The sequence below is a fragment of the Cololabis saira genome, chromosome 19 (genome assembly GCF_033807715.1).
Source record: "Cololabis saira isolate AMF1-May2022 chromosome 19, fColSai1.1, whole genome shotgun sequence".
Taxonomy (NCBI): domain Eukaryota; kingdom Metazoa; phylum Chordata; class Actinopteri; order Beloniformes; family Belonidae; genus Cololabis; species Cololabis saira.
Window position 1 is genome coordinate 16,776,494 of NC_084605.1, and position 16,574 is coordinate 16,793,067.

General features: G+C 43.7%; 1 protein-coding gene across 1 annotated transcript in view; it reads right to left on the reverse strand.

The window, feature by feature from the left end:
- Positions 1-16,574, reverse strand: part of srcap (Snf2-related CREBBP activator protein) — a 53,566-nt gene that overhangs the window by 13,548 nt on the left and 23,444 nt on the right. The window contains exons 13-26 of the mRNA XM_061708111.1: positions 15,963-16,140; positions 15,050-15,186; positions 14,073-14,242; positions 8,547-8,876; positions 8,256-8,442; positions 7,993-8,162; positions 7,227-7,366; positions 6,881-7,096; positions 5,067-5,231; positions 4,163-4,315; positions 3,737-4,063; positions 3,235-3,416; positions 1,617-1,930; positions 1,322-1,524 (exon numbers count right to left, since the gene is read on the reverse strand). Of these exons, the coding sequence (XP_061564095.1) occupies positions 1,322-1,524; positions 1,617-1,930; positions 3,235-3,416; positions 3,737-4,063; positions 4,163-4,315; positions 5,067-5,231; positions 6,881-7,096; positions 7,227-7,366; positions 7,993-8,162; positions 8,256-8,442; positions 8,547-8,876; positions 14,073-14,242; positions 15,050-15,186; positions 15,963-16,140 (2,872 nt within the window). The remainder of the gene's footprint in view (positions 1-1,321; positions 1,525-1,616; positions 1,931-3,234; positions 3,417-3,736; positions 4,064-4,162; positions 4,316-5,066; positions 5,232-6,880; positions 7,097-7,226; positions 7,367-7,992; positions 8,163-8,255; positions 8,443-8,546; positions 8,877-14,072; positions 14,243-15,049; positions 15,187-15,962; positions 16,141-16,574) is intronic.

The following is a 16,574-nucleotide window of genomic DNA, read 5'->3' on the forward strand; positions in this document are numbered from 1 at the left end:
ATGGCCTGCAGTCGGTTCAGACAGCAGGTGCACGCCTTTAATCCAACTCCAGAAAAACAGACCACATTACTCCAGTTTAAAAATCCTGACTGGCGTCCAGTCTGTTTTAGGGTCAATTTTTAAATTCTTGTTTCAACGTTCAAAGCCGGGGTGGTGGCACCGAGACTCCACCACCTTCTCTCCATCCCACGCTTTTTAAAAACAGGTGAAAACATTTTATTCAGACAGGCTTTTAAGTGATGTTTTATGTGGTCAGCTATTTGCAGCTCAGTAAATAAATATCTGCCAATGATGGCGGTTGAATAAACAAGAAAGGTTTTCTCAGAATCGGGCAGACAGAAGTCAGGATCTGAATCTACCAGGTTACTGGTCACCACCTTTTGAGAAAGACTACGCAGTAGGGCTGGGCGATATGGCCTCTTATTAATATCTCGATATTTTTAGGCCATGTCACGATACAAGACATATATCTCGATATTTTGCCTTAGCCTTGAATTAACACTTTGATGCCTACAATCACACCAGTATGATGATTCTATATCTACATTAAAACATTGTTGTTCATACTGCATTAATATATGCTCATTTTAAATTTTCATGCAAAAAGGGGGAATAAGTCAAATTTACCAAAACTGTATTTATTAAAGTTACTAAGCAGTGAGTGGCACAAACATAAAAAGTGTAGTTTCAAAATAGAAAGTGCACGTTGCATCTCTGACTCCCCGTCTGAAGAACATCTGCTAAGAACATCTTCTGGTCCTGGTTTTACCAGGATGACCAGGTTTCACCTGGTTTTACCAGCTAAGCGGCTCCTCGGCTCGGAGAGAGCCGTGCGCGTCGTGCGAGGAGAAAACATCCTCTCCCGTCTTTACTAAGCCGGTTAGCTTTGAAAAGAGTCCACCGCGCGTAGCAACCGCGCAGATGAGCTCACGGCGCAAACAGGCCGAGTTTGGGAAAGTTAAAGCGGGGAAGTGAGCGGCGGTCCCGGACAGCAGCGCTGACACCTGCAGCTGGTCGGGGGCCAATGATAATGCACGTGACACGTGACTGACATGTGTGACAAGGTGCGCTTGTTTTATGTCTCAGAGAAGGAAAGACGAGACGAGAGTGCGAGAAAAGTCTGTCATTTAATGCCCGCGGCTAAAAGCAAAACGCGTGAAAATTTATATTCGAATATGCACGATAGAGTCATTTTGTACATCGCACAGAGTAGAAGCCGAGATACATCGGCTATACTCGATATATCGCCCAGCCCTACTACGCAGATGTTTTTGTTTAATGTCATTAAACTAAATAACTAAATAAAGTCATGATAACTCACCACAATCATACTGTATGAGCCTGAGATCAGGGAACTGGGTCCTCATGCTACACTGGATGCGGTGGAGGCTGCGAGTGAGCGGAGCGACTTGAGCCGACAGCAAGGAGGAGTAGATGGTCTGCTTGTGGCTCAGAGATGGAGGAGGGTGGCAGACGTGCATGGAAATCGGAGGAGCCTCCACGGGAGGAATCACAAATGTAAACCTAAACACGGGAAGAGCAAAGGCTTGGCTTACAAATTACTCCACTTAGTCACAGCTTTTCTGCACCGGTAACAAATAGTAGATGTCACATACCTGTCTACAGTTTCACTGAGAATCTGGAGGCGGTCCTCAATGCTGTGGATGGCATCTGTTAAAACATGACTCTGAAACCAGAGGTCGTGCTTGTTCTGCCATTGTGCAAACAAACAGCTGCTGTGGCCTGAGCGGCCCCACTCCCCCCCGGGGTTCAGAGCAGCCGGGGATGGATGAGGACCGGGGAGAAAAGTCAGGAAGTCCAAAACCTCCCGGCCATACACAGGCTTCGCGCTGCAGTGGAGCTCATTGACTCTGAAGATGAAGTCCAGTCGGCTGTCGCGCTGATGTTTCAGGCTGTCGGCCAGCGATGGCTGTTGAGGCAGAAGGAAAGGAACAAAGAGGAGACTGAGCTAAAACAGCTAGAACAGAACAGAGCTGGAACAGCTAGAACTACAAGAACACAACAAAGTAAAAGGAGCTCAAAGCATTTTTTCCAAGAACTGAATATTTTCAGATTCAAAAACAGATTCACTGATTTAAATGACCATAAGCTTGAGACTCTTTCGGGCACCTGGGTGCAGTCAAAACAAAGTTGTGAACACAATATTCTTAATAGTACCAGTTTCAAAGTGAGCTAGACGTCAACTAGTTCCAGGGCACCAAAGAGCCTCTACTGGGTTTAGAACTTAAATCTGCCAACATCAAAGCCTGGGAAAGGGACCACATCCCCAACCACACTGGTGCTTCGTGGTTAGAATCACTATTTGAGACCGTTTGTTTGTGGCATGTGACAGGAAAATAGAACACTCATCCCTGTCCATCTGCCCTGCAGTCCTCTGCAGAGGTTCAGGGGAGGTCCAAACGGATCCAGCCAGGCTCACAACAGTTGTGTGCAGTCACTAGGGCGGGGCGATATATCGAGATTTTAATATATATCGATATATTTTCAAACACGATATGGTACGAGACAATATCGTTTATATCGATTTAAAAAAAAAAAAAAATGTTTTTTTTTTTTTACATTTTTTTTTAATGATTTTGATCTAGCTTATTTTGTGACAAATTGACTTGAATGTTTTATTTGAGATTTGCACAAATGTTTTGTTATTTGCACAACTGTCAACGTCAGTGGAAAAGTCTGCCTGTTACTGTCTACATTGTATTAATTGCACAGTGTATTTTAATTTAATTGTTATGCAGGAAAGGGATATTTGTTTTATTTTATTCAAGAAGCATTTTTATTCTATATATGCAGGCAGTTAATTTTTATTTCATTTGTTTTATACATTTTGATATCGTGCAGACCTCTGTTAATAAAGGAACCTGTGTGACATTTGGCACGAGGCTTTGTATTAAAACTGACTTTTTTTTAAGGGTTTGCCTCAGAAAAAAATGAAGCTAACAGAGATGCTATGCTATAATGCTTTGGGGGAAACCCCAATTAAGGCACAGAAAAAATATTGAGATATATATCGAGTATCGCCATTTAGCTAGAAAATATCGAGATATGACTTTTGGTCCATATCGCCCAGCCCTAGCAGTCACTTAATGATGTAGCTATTTCGTTTTTTTTTTTAAAAGGTTCCAATGTTGAAACATCTCTGAAGCGGCTCTAGCGCCTACACCCGTCCCTCTGCTTCAATCCATCTGTATTTATAAACAATCAGCTGCTTACCATGTAGAAAGGACAGCGGGGGGGTGGACGGGGCACCCTCCTTGGTGGAGGACAGCTCTTTAGATGAACGCTGGGCTTGGGCTTCATGGTCAGAGATGGTTGATGGTTGCTGCTGCTGCTGGTGTCCCGCGGTGCTGATGGAGACTTGGACACAGATGACGAGGGGGTCGCCTGAGCCGGAGCTGATAAGAGACCAGACGAGAGATGACGTCTAACATACATCGTGTTTGTTGGGATCCAGTCAGCCATACAAACCACCGAGGATTACATCAAAAAAACACCCAAGTTGTTTTTGGCTTAAAACATGGAAAAGAATCAAAGTAGTACTTTTTGTTTAATTAAATAAACTGCTTTAACAATCAATTTAGGTTTAAAAAAATAAATGGCTATGAAAGCTGAATTGGGCTTCCGAGGAAGGAGACTATCTGACCCAGCTCTCCTGCCAAGTACACATGCTTGCAGCGTAGAGGAAATCAAGGGCCTGCCGAAGCTCGCCGCTCACCTGGCTGCTCTGCGCTGGAGGGAGGCGGCTGCACTACTTTGAGGACGGGACGGGGGGGCTGGGGATGGTTCAGGATGGAGCTCGGGTGTTTGGGAGGGGCTAACGTGTAGTGGGCAGTAGCGGGGCCGGGGGTACGTGGGGCCATCTGGAGTGGAGCGGTGTCCCTGACGGGGGTGGCGTTGGTGTGGGGGTGCAGGGAGGAAGGTGCGTGAGGAACAACACGAGGGGAAGGGGCCACAGCTAGCGTAGGCACAGGCCCACCCTCCTTGCCTGTTGACTGGCGCACAACAATCTTCACAACTCCTTGGCTGCTCACAGTTGAGGGCACTGGAAATAAAAACAACAGCTCTTTAATGGCAAATACAAGGAAGTTTAGGCCAAAATAAAAACAGAGATGGGAATTAGACACTTGACACGGTTCGGTACCTTGAGGGGAGACGGCGTGCAGCAGCCGGCTGGCTGGGGAAGCCGAGGCAGCGTTAGCAGCTAGCGTGTTGGCTGTTGTCTGGACGGTCAGCTGGGCGGGCTGGCTGATGAGCTGATGCTGCACCCCGCTGGACACCAGGTGCATCACGTTACCTGCAGAGACACCAGGACTTAGACTCTCCCCGGGCTTCCAACATGCTCAAGACCAGTCATTCAATCGGATTCATACGATATATGATCAATCTGATTTGATGGTTTGTCAAATTAAATCAGCTTCATTTTGTTTGTGTCATATTGTCTGATTTAGGATTAAAATAACTTCAGAGCACTCATTTTTCGTTTTTCCTGGGGAAGAAAACACTTACTATGAACGCCATGAAAGCATATAATCCCGACTACACAAGTAGGTCCAAGACCATATAAACTCTTCTAACAGTAGCTACATCACATGTCAACGGTTACTGAACATAGATATTTGTGTTTCATGAAGCATAAATGATGCAACTCCAGTATTGTGCAAAAGTATTAGGCCTCCCCAGGTTTTGAAGTTTTAATGAAACAGTACGACTGGTGGAGACAGTTTGTGGGTGCAGGTGTAGGTGGTGGCGGTATCCCTTTGGGAATTTCACTGTAAACATTTAAGGTCAAAAACCAAAACAGTGATGACATAACGAAATGAAACGACACAATGTTCCAGCATGAGTCGTTGTGCAGTGGGACCCCCCTCAGCACAGATTAAACACTCGTTAAGAGGAAAGAGTCAGTAATAAATCTGAACTTTAACACAACTGGGGTGGTCTAAGAGTTTTACACAGTGCTGTTTATTTCAGGTTGTCAAACTAATCATCTCACAAGTGCAAAGCGTATTTGAGAAAGAAAGCTGCAGTTGTTGGGTGACAGTAACCTTGAACGGGGCGTGGGCTGGCTGCTGGGACCTGGTGGATCTGAGCTCCAGACAGAGTCAGCTTGTTGCCTTGAAGCTGGAAGGTGACGGGTTTACTGCCCTGACATGACGACATTGGCCGCCCCGCCAAGGAGGCCAGCTGGGCTATGCTCACCACTTCCCCGGCTAAGAAAGGAGGAAAGCATGTGGGTTGAAATCAGCATTACATTCAATTTACAAAAAACACTCAGAATCCATTTATTTCTCAGTATAGGATTAATGAAGTATCTATCCATTTGTCTATGAAGACCCTGTTTAGAGCAGCGTTAAACACTGGCTTTAGTGGGATGCTTATTCAAGCAGGGCTGGTGAGAGTAATGAAACTTCAACAGCCATCTAAAGTTTATCACTAAATCTGCCTACTACCACCTGAAAAACATTGCTAGAATTAAGGAGATTCTGTCTAAACAAGACATGGAAAAACGTATTCATGCATTCATTTTCAGTAGGTTGGATTATTGCAATGGCATCTTTACAGGCCTTAACAAGAAATCAATCAGGCAGCTGCAGCTGATCCAGAACGCTGCCGCCAGAGTCCTTACAAACACCAGGAAACTGGACCATATTACACCGGTCATGAAATTGCTACACTAGCTTCCAGTGAGTCAATAGGCCTGGCGGTCATTCATAAATCAATGATCATTTACGTTTAGGAGCGCCTCTGCGCAGCGCTTTTCTGCAACGTGGGTCAACCTGCTTCGTTGCCTAGTAACGATGCGAGTACCACTGCTGAGAGCGCGGGCATATTATACATTATGGGATGTATAGTTTGTAGCTAGCCAACTATGGCGCCGTCAAAAAAAAGAAAAAATATTGCGGGCGACAGACAACATGATATAAAGGAAATTTTTCTGCCAGACTCCGGAGCCACGGAAAATAGATGAAGGGAGAGTAACAGAGGCAACAGAGGAAAAAATGACAGATGCAGGTGAGACGGGAGAAAGGGGGGCAGATTGCAGTGGAGAGGGGGGCTGCTCAATTACCCTTAAGCCTGAATTATGGTTCTACGTTAAATCGACGCAGAGCCTACGCAGTAAGGCTAATGATTTCATTTAAGTGATATAATTCAGCAATATAGGCCTACAATGATTTTTAATGTAAAACTTTGTTATATATGCCGTCCCACGCGCCTCGTCTGTTTAGGGTTTTTTCGGTGGGACCACCGGGCCCGAAAAAAATTCTAGGGGAAACACTGGATAGAGTTTAAAATCTTACTGCTGGTCTACAAAACACTGAATGGTCTTGGACCAAAATACATGCTGGATCTGTTAGTTCCTATGAAGCTCCCAGAACCCTGAGGTTCATCTGGATCTGGTTTGTTGTTTTTCCGAAGAACCAGAACCAAGCAAGGTGAGGCAGCGTTCAGTTATTCTGCTCCTCACCGGTGGAACAAACTTCCTGTAGACCTGAGGTCTGCTCCAACTGTAGATCCTTTAAATCAGGCCTAAAAACATTACTGTTTACTGAAGCGTACTCTTAAATTAAATACTTACCTGCTGTACTCTACTGCCCTTATTTTTAACAACTTGTGCTTTTTATTATTTTACTTCTTTTCTTATCATTTTATTTGTTATTTACTGTCTAATTGTGTCTTGCCGCTTTTAATGTCGATGTAAAGCACTTTGAATTACCTTGTGTTGAATTGTGCTATACAAATAAACTTGCCTTGCCTTGAAACACCCTCCACAACCAAAGGACACTGAATCACGCTTTAATGTGGTGCAACTTCACCAAGGGTTTCTGTTCACACGCTTCACAAATATTCATGTGCTTACAAGGCAGTCTTGCTTGCATATCCGGGCTGAGTAAAACCCTCTGGGGCATGATGCTGCTGGGGTTCGGACTGGGATGGGAAGGAACGCTGGCTACACAAGTCGCTGTGGGAGGCCGGAAAGTGGCCACTGGTTTGGGAGCGCTGGATCTCACGGCAGTTTGAGGAGTGGGATGGAAGGATGGGCGAGGAGGCGGAGTGGGCACCACTGAACACACCACTGAAAGAAAAGGGAAAAAAAATTAGCACAAATAACTATTAAAAAATGTTTTATTGAAAAATGTCCCCTCCTGAATAAATGTTCATGCTTTTGTTGTTGTTGCGAGGCAGTTTTACTGCCTTTGACCTGCCTTGCTGAACAACGGGAGCAGGTGTCGGGGCTGAAGCCACCTCCGTGACCAGAGGTTGAGCTGCAGGTGGGACAGAGCAGGTGGGTTTGTTCATGAGCAGAACCGGTCGATTATCACCTTTAGGTGCTGGCTGGAACATCCTGAAATGCAAACATGCGAGGGATAAGAGGTTGTATGTGTAGTAATTATGTTTCATAAAACATAAAAGCTCCATTTCAACCAGCAGCTCCATGAACTTTACGATTATTTCAGCCTGCAGCGATGTCAGTTACAGAGCTGTTGGTGTTGTCCGGCCGTCCTCACTGCAGCAGCAGCAGCAGCTTTGCGCCGACTCTTTCAGCCGTTTTCACTCTAAATCTGTTTGAGTTCCTCGCATCTCTACATGTTTCTACTGGTTCCTCACAATGTAGCTGCTGAGATGAGATGAGTTTTAGTGCTTAAAATGCTGAGTTTATGCTAATAGGTCTTATGGTTTTAGCCTCTTACTCTAGGTTTTTGCTAAATGGAGGTTGTGTGTCATAATCACAGCATCCTAACTGTTACATTTTGGTTAACTTTAGCCACATCTCAACCAGAAGAACCTCATGACGAGGGAACAAAGTACATCTTTCATCCTTTGAAGCATCTTTTCTGTGTGTTCTGAGTGTGGGGGGAGTGATGGACAGGTACGTGCTCAGCGCTGAGTTATAGTGGGACCACGACCTCGTCAATGTGTAACTAATTGAACTCAGTTAAATTTGTCCTTTTCCCCAGTATCTGTGTGTACCTGTTGACTTTCATGCGGACCGGTCTGGGCCGTGGAGGGGGTTCGGGGGATTCCACAATCTCCTGGATCAGCGGGCGGGTGACCTTGTGGCGAGTTAGAAAAACGTCTGCCTGGTAACGGGACACGCGACTCTCCAGACCAACAAAATCGAACATGGAAAGGTCGCAGCGCTGAGACGGAGAAAAAACTGTCAAGGGTCAGTCTTTCAGGAATGACTTTCTGATTAAACAGAAATAATCTTTTATGTAGCGTTTCCTCCCAACCTTGAGAGGAGGAACCTCCAACGCCTCGTGCACCAAGGAGGCCGTGAGGAAAACAATGGGCTGCGTGATGAAGGGCGACTGGATGGGTCGAGGGTCAAACAGGTTGGGGTGGTTGCACACTTTGCGGAGCTGCATGAGGATGTTGATCACCGACATGAAGTGGCCACTGGCCAGCGTTTCCCGAGTCCTGAGAATCAGAGACAATACAAGCTAATGTTAATATTGGAATTTGTATAAAATCGATTAAATAACGGATATTTTTCCTCTGAACATTATCGTTCAGCAACTCACGTGGCTTGTGCCATGAAGTCGTCATAGAGGAAGCGCTGTCTCTTGGAGAGGCGGCAGCGCACCACGTGCTCGTATTTCTTGGGCATCTGCTTCTCGACGTCAGCCTTTATCCTCCTGAGCAGGAACGGCCGCAGGACCTTGTGCAGCCGCTTGACCAGGCCTTCGTTGTACTCCTGGCTGCCCTCGATCATCCCCGTCAGCGGATTGGAGAACCACTCCTTGAACTCGCGGTGGGACTGGAAGACGTGGGGCATCAGGAAGTGCATGAGGGACCACAGCTCCATGAGGCTGTTCTGGAGAGGAGTTCCTGTCAGCAGCAGTCGCCGGTGGCTGTAAAGTGTAGCCAGGATTAGTTAAACATGCAAGAATTAATTACCTTAGTTTTCAATCACACTGATGTAAGAGCTATTATTGGAGACTGTGTATTCATCTATTTGGACACTTGGATCAACGAGCTGTAAACTCATGAAGGATCTGTTATTACCTGTTATCCATGTTTGCCAGATGTGATTATTACTAATCACATCTGGCAAACATGGAGCTAATTTAGCGTCAGACTGAAACGTCTGAGTCACATGTTTGATCACTTGTTTATTTATTTTTTTCACCCAAAGCAAATCTTTCACTCCATCTGCTGTCTGGTGTTGGTAAAGTACCTACAGCCTTTTCCAGACACAGCATGGGTGACTTTAACGGCTCCTTAAATCTGTTTAAGTGTCAGCATTTGGTCATTCATAGCTTCCCTATCGCGTGTTTCATTCAGACCTGCCTGGAAAAGCGACAGCACGCCAGCAACATTTACATTTCCATGACAAAGGACAGTAAATCAAAAGAGTTTTATCGTAAAAATCTTCAGAGTCACGATGTCATCACAACACGTCTCCCTGCAATATCAATTAATGTTAAAATCACAAATGCTTATTAGTTGTGTCAAACACAGTGGATGTTAACAGTAGGGGCGCAACGATTGGTCGACGTTGCTGACTATTTTTATTATTGATTTTTGTCAACAACAAATTTAATTGTCGACTATTGTCAGCAGAAAAAGAATTTCCACAGAATGAGGCATCTCTTTCTTTCCTATCCCTGCTGAGAATTGCATGTGCACAATAACGTTTGGCTGTTATAGTCACCCCACGCGTTATTCAACAGAGTGAGGCATCATCCTCCTGTCTCATCTCCGCTGACAGTTGCACATGTGCAATAGAGTACAGCACCAAGCAAGTATGGGTAACTGCAGGCAGGGAGGGGGGGCGTGGTGCAGGGAAGGGGGCGTGGTGAGAACTGCAGTGGGTGTGCTGCGATCCAAGCCAATCAGTGGGTTTACAATGACATCTCAATTTTGTATTATATTTATCTAATTTATTATAACTATTTCCATTAGATAATTGCGGATTCATCCAAGTATGTGTTTATCTATAATATATAGGCTACTGCTAAATGCCTAAATTGTAAATTGTGTATATATATATATATATATATATATATATATATATTTAGACGTTTAATTCAGAGCGATTTAGGCCTACTAAGCAAGAACAAAAAATACATCAGATATGCTAAGTAGTATAACAGTGTCAAATATTAATTATACGTAAGGGTTAGTGTATCACGAAGATCTGTAATGATACTAAGCATATAGTAAATAGTGCTGTGCCTATATAAAAGATAAAAGTTTACGTGAACTGTGTGTGTGTGTGTGTGTGTGTATTTGCCTACCATCACATATTCATGCATTATTAATAGTTCCATGCATTTTTAGTGGTGGTGTATATACATGGTTATTAAAAATGAGCTTATAAGAGGTGACCTTAAAGTAAAGTGTTACCCTTCTTTCTTTCTTTCTTTCTTTCTTTCTTTCTTCAACCAGAGTTTATACATTTGCGACATACTGGACATTCACTCGAGAGCAAACCCCTTTGTCCCACCTGGTTTCTCAGGGTGCTCTATCAATAAAGTCTCTTCAATAGTTTATCATTTTATTCTTTTATCTTTGTGATCCACAATGACTTACCGTCATTGTGGATCACAAAGATAAAAGAATAAAATGATAAACGGTCGGGAAATATATGTTCCCCGCGTTTGAATTTCATTGGGCGGCTTGGTTTGCGGTACGCCCAGTGCTTAGTTCGCAGCACGCCCCCCTGTGATGTCACTCGCTACTCCCTGCCTGCAGTTACTCATGACTCGCACCAAGTAAACAATATGGCAGCAGTGTCACGAACGAAGTGGATATGACCCAGAGGCAGGACTTCCAGAAAACTGATTTATTATTCCAAAATAAAACCAAAAGCGCTGCAGAGCAGATTGACAAAAAACCCAAGCGGAAGCGTATGTCAAAAACCTGACAGGACACAAGTTGGGTGAAAAACAGTACAGACACCAGCCCGGAGCAAGGAAAACACAAGACACGATATACAGAGAGGGGTTGATGAGACACAGGGCAGACGGGAACCAGGGAAGTCAAGACAGAACTGAAACACAAAGACACGGGTTTCAAAATAAAACAGGAGTTAAATAACCACTCCATGACAGGCAGCCGATGCAACACCACGGCGAATGGCAGCAAAGTTCATTAAAAGATGTATTTCTGAATGAAGTGTCCATCTCTGTTGTCTTTCATTTTTAATTAGCACATCATCCAAACGGCCTTACGCAAAATCTAAAAGCTGAGAGCTGATAAGCGCTATTTTATAATAATGACACTCATTAACCATGTCAATAGTGGACAACTCATCGACCCTCAGAAGAGTTGTTAGTTGCAGCCCGAGCATGTTTAAGCAGACTGAATTCAAAGTGGACGTAATCAGACTTTAGTCATCCACAATATTTAAATATGTTGATGCAATATAAATTGCAAAGTAAAAAACAAAAAAATTTAGTTGTACAATAGGGCTGCAACGATTCGTCGACGTTTTCGACAAAAATCAATAATCAAAATTGTCAATTGTCGCCAGACGTGTTTTTCCAATGGAGTGAGGCGTCTCACTTCAATACAATCTCTGCAGAGAGTCGCGCATGCACGATAGCGTCTCTGCCGAGCAGTAGCGGGTAAACAAAAATGACGGCGTCCTGTACAGCAGCTGCGCGTAACAAAACTTCAAAAGTTTGGGAGCCTTTTAGCCTCGATACGGCGAATAAAAATATTAGCAAAAATAGTAGCAACACATTTCCGGTTCTGGTTCGTGAAGCAGTAGTGAACTTTCAGCGCTTTTTTCTTCGTGAAGTGTGTGTGATTTTTTTGTTTTTGGGCTTGTTTCGGTTTTTTGCACAATAGTTTTCCTTATCTCTTTGATTCACTGTGACCAGAAAAGCCAGAAGATAAACAAAGTATCAACAAACGCTCTGGGGGGGTATTGCACCGCGGGGAAATGGAGTGACGGAGAAGTCCGAAGGATTCACGACGGATTCACTGAACTATGTGTTGTAAAAATCTAATTTGTACCTCACAAAACAAAAGTAATTCAGGGAAAAACTATTTCTCTGTTCGGTTTTATTGATTTTGCTGTTTTTGTTTCGTACCCCTCATCTTCCATGTCTGTAGCAGGTTACACGACTCCATCCTGCTCAGTGGACAATAACACCCGAGTGTGAAAGTCTCTCCCTTGAGACAGTCAGCACAGCACTGTTGGACGATAACATGGTCGTTTTCATGCTCCTGCTTTGCACATCTTCAGGGGCGCTCCTTAAGTGAAGGACTGTGAAACTGTGAGCATCCCTCATGTGTGCAGCTCTGTGGCAGCTTCACACTACGGTGAGAAATGACCACCAGCTGGAGCACAACTCCAGCAAAACGATGACAAGGTAGTCTCATTACAGCCTTTTCAGTAAGGTTAAACTATTTCAAGTATGAATAAAAGCTGCAAACAACTTCACACAACACAGTGGCCTGGACACAAATGGTTTCATGTCCTGGAGTACTCCGGCTAACACTGAATGACAGCAGTCTGTCACGGCTGGATGCACGCACACTTTCAGTGAGGAGTCAACCAGCGCTGCATCTCTGTGTGCTGGAGAGACTTACACAACACAACTAAACACACACTGATTCAATGCATCTGGTTTTTAGGGTGTCTCGTCCTCTCGGTCTGGATTACAACACCAGACAGACCCCAGATACATGACTGTACTTTAGAGATGCACCGATCAGGATTGTGAGGGCCGATCTCCAAAAGCACTGTCTGCCGATCCTGAGATTGCCGATCACAGATTGAAATCCATAAATTCTTCAATATTGTTGTCTCATGTACACAACACTGACATTGTATTATTAGGTATCAAAATTAGGAGATGAGAAAGTATCATGAATTGACCACTGTTTTATTGCAGGCTGAGGCAATGTGCAATATTTCACACTCTAGAGACTCTAAGAGGCGACTAAAGGCTGAGTTATGGTTCTGCGTCAAAACGACTGAGTTAGCGGCGTCGCTGCACGCTCCTTTTCTTTATATACTCCTTGACTTGAGAAACTTTCAAATGTGTTATCACCTTCGTTGTGTTGAAATTCTTTTATAACATTCCTCCTCGAGGTATTTCCTTTGCACACACCTTGCAAACTGCAAATTGGTTGTCCTTTTAGGACATTGTAAAACTCCCATACGGCGAGGCCGGTCACGCCCCCTTAGCAGACCTGGGTCTGAGGTGTGGGAACGCACGTGCTGGCAGCGGTTTGTTGTTGTTGCCCCCCTAACACAGTCTCCGGGTTCGAGTGCCACGAAGGCTGCGGCGCCCCCCCCATACCCACATGCAAGTCTTGGTGATGATGTTATGTTGCTTTGTGTGCTGAAGTGTTTTTTGCACCATGACACTGCGTATTTATACACAGTGTAAAGATGCCTTTTTTTTCCTCCTCTATTCCAGTGTCACCCTTGGGAAAACAGGCGCATTATAAACATCTATGCCGCCGACGGTGTATCCGAAGTCAAATTCCCTGTTTGATGTATTCAAACCCTGTCATTAAAGTCTGATTCTGATTCTAAACGTCATCTGATCGGCCTGCTTTGAACTATTTTGAGAAACCGATAGGGGCATTATCGGCCGATACCGATCGGTTGCCAATCGATCGGTGCATCTTTACCGTACTTGAGATGAAACAGAGAAGGAAAAAGAGGAGGAAATGGACAATAAAATAACTTGTTTGTTTGGCCAAGATATTAGACAACGTTAAACATAAAATATGTGTTTCAACGGGCTACTTCTACAGTTCAAGCGTTACCAACGCCGGACTCACCGGAGAGCAACGATCGGCATGCTTGAAATTTTCTGCAGACACACTAAACTTATGCTCAGTCAACCTCCAAAGCTTGAACCACATCAAGATGGAGAACAATAGCTTTGTATGCTGTTGGAGTTAAGGAAAGCTCATCTACAGAGAGGATACGACTGGACTAATCCTCTCTGGGTGGTTCACCTGAAGACGTACAGCTGCTTTTATCACTTATGATGTGTTAAAACACAGCTGATGTGTTGAGGCTTCGCTTTAATTTGGGGGAAGTACAACATGACCCACAGCCAGGCGCTACAGACCTGTTGAAGTTCAGCAGACTCTGCCAGCGCTGGGACTTGAAGTTCTTGATGTTTTGAGCCTCGTCGAGGATCAGGTACCGCCAAGACTTCCGTCTGAAGGCCTGGTGATCCTGCAGCACCAGCTTGTATGAAGTGATGCACACGTGGAAAGCATTAGGCTTCGTCCAGCCCTAAGAAGAACAAAGAAGGTGTGGTTTTCATTGTTTTGTCGTGACTTATTTCATTTCTCGCCTATTTAAGGAAAGGACCAGTAGAATATACGTCAGGTTTAATGAAAAAGTAATACATGTACACATTAGTATTTGTTTTTTCTGGATACATTTATGTTTTCATTTATCAACTCCAAGGTAAAGTAACTGCTGTCTGGTGAAGGACTAATGCTCAACTGTTGTCCTTTGCAGAATGATAAAAGAAACATGAGAAGTAGCAGTTATTAAAAAAAAAAAGAGTAAATAAAGCAAATCAAATCAAAGAATGACAACTTCAAATCTCTTGCATTACACTACTGATCGTTATTGGACGATACTCATCCTTATTTTCCTTTTTTTCCTCAGTGGGGTCTAAACGGACAGATTGGAGGAGCCGATCTTTACATTTTAAACCATGTACATGTGAGCAGATCATTTACCTAATAATTACTTACCAATGACCTGCTATTGAGCTTTAAATCGGAATGTTATTTCACAAAATGTTTATACTTTATCAAATAAGGAAGAAAAGCATCAAAAAGTTAATTCATGATACTTTCTAATGTCTGAATGTTATACTTAACCTACGATGTTGTCAACGATAATTACACTACAAAGTGATGTCATATGATGAAAGGTACGACCAGCTGTTCTGTAGTGATTGCCGACGGCTCCGATAATCTTGATCAGTTTTGTTAAAGCGAGAATGTCCTGGCTGCTTTTTTCAAGATTAAGGGAATTAATTAAGGTCACTGGAAGGTAAACGCTTCAAAAGCCGAGAGTCGTTACCTGTCTCTTCAGCTTTCTCTCCTTCTGACTGCCAAAGTAGGTGAGGATTTTAAATCCTGGACACCAGCGCTTCAGCTCCATCTCCCAGTTGAGCATCACACTGGTGGGAACGATGATGAGGTGAGGGCCCCAGTTCCCTACAACAAACAAACACATTCATTGGCGGCGTTTACATGGGAAGTGTAATTCCTCTTTGATTAAGAATTAAAATTAAATCAGATTTAAAATGAGTAAAAATTACCATCTAAACACCTAATTCCGAATGAAAATGGCCATTCCAAATTAAACTTAATTCCGAAGTAAATGGCTGGTATATTCCGATTTTAAATCCGCATAGAATAATTCCACGATCATGTATACACTCATTCCGCTTTAAATTTATTCCGGTCTTTCTGCGCTGCTCGTTCCCTTGCCCGTCTGTCGCCATGACGCTTATATTCCGCGCTGGGCTTGTTTTCCAAACAAAGTTTCAAAATGGCAGCACGCAGTAAACGGTGGTCAAGAGCAGAGACGATTTATTTAATAAATAGCTTGGAGGACCTGGAAATAATTAAAAGAAAAGATGGCAGGAAACATAAAAATTGTGAGCTTTTCAAAGTTGTAGCGGCTAAGTTTGTTTTTCTTCTGGTAGACGTAACTTCCGGTCTGCCCCCCTATCCAATCAGAACCTTCCCAACCCCCAGACCTTAAGCCCGATCAAACGTGTTTTCCATGTAAACCTCAATTCGGAATTACTATTTCCATGTAAACTCGAAGGAAAATAGTTTAATTCTGAATTATTTAATTCAGAATAATTAATTCCGAATTAAAAACATCATGTAACCGTGGCCATTATGTTCTGTATACATAATGGCAAAACATGCTGCATAAAATAGTATAAAACGCTAATAAACATCACTGTGATTTAAGTCACCTTTTTCACAGGCGAGGTGAGCCAACAGAGCGATGGTCTGGATGGTTTTACCGAGACCCATCTCGTCGGCCAGAATCCCATTGAGCTTTTTCTCGTACATGGTGACCAGCCAGTCCAGGCCGATGTGCTGGTATTCCCGTAACGTTCCATGGAGCAGGAATGGGATCGGGGTCTTGACCTTTCATTGCGGAAGAAGAAAGAAAAAAAGTTTTTCACAACTGTACATTTAGAAGTATAAAACAATACTACTACGTTTTTAAAAAACTTCAACCCCCCCGGAGTCGACAGACGAGCCGGCACGTCCAAGTCACATTACCGGTTTACGATGACGTAAAAGTGGGACACAGCCTTTTGGAGTCTGTTTCAAATTGTGTCAAACGTGCAGACTGCAATCTAAATACCAGTTTTTAAATTGTGTTAATAGTAGGCCTGTAGCAATGCGTCGATGACGTAGACTTCACGTGGGTCACCCATGAAACAAACAGTTAGCACTTTGCAGAATGGAGGCGGAAACTGCGAGCTCCTCACATCGGCCCAAAAAAGCCCCAAAAAACAGCCCCAAGTCATCAAAAGACCAAAAGTATGGGAATACTTTAAATTCAGTCCCAAACG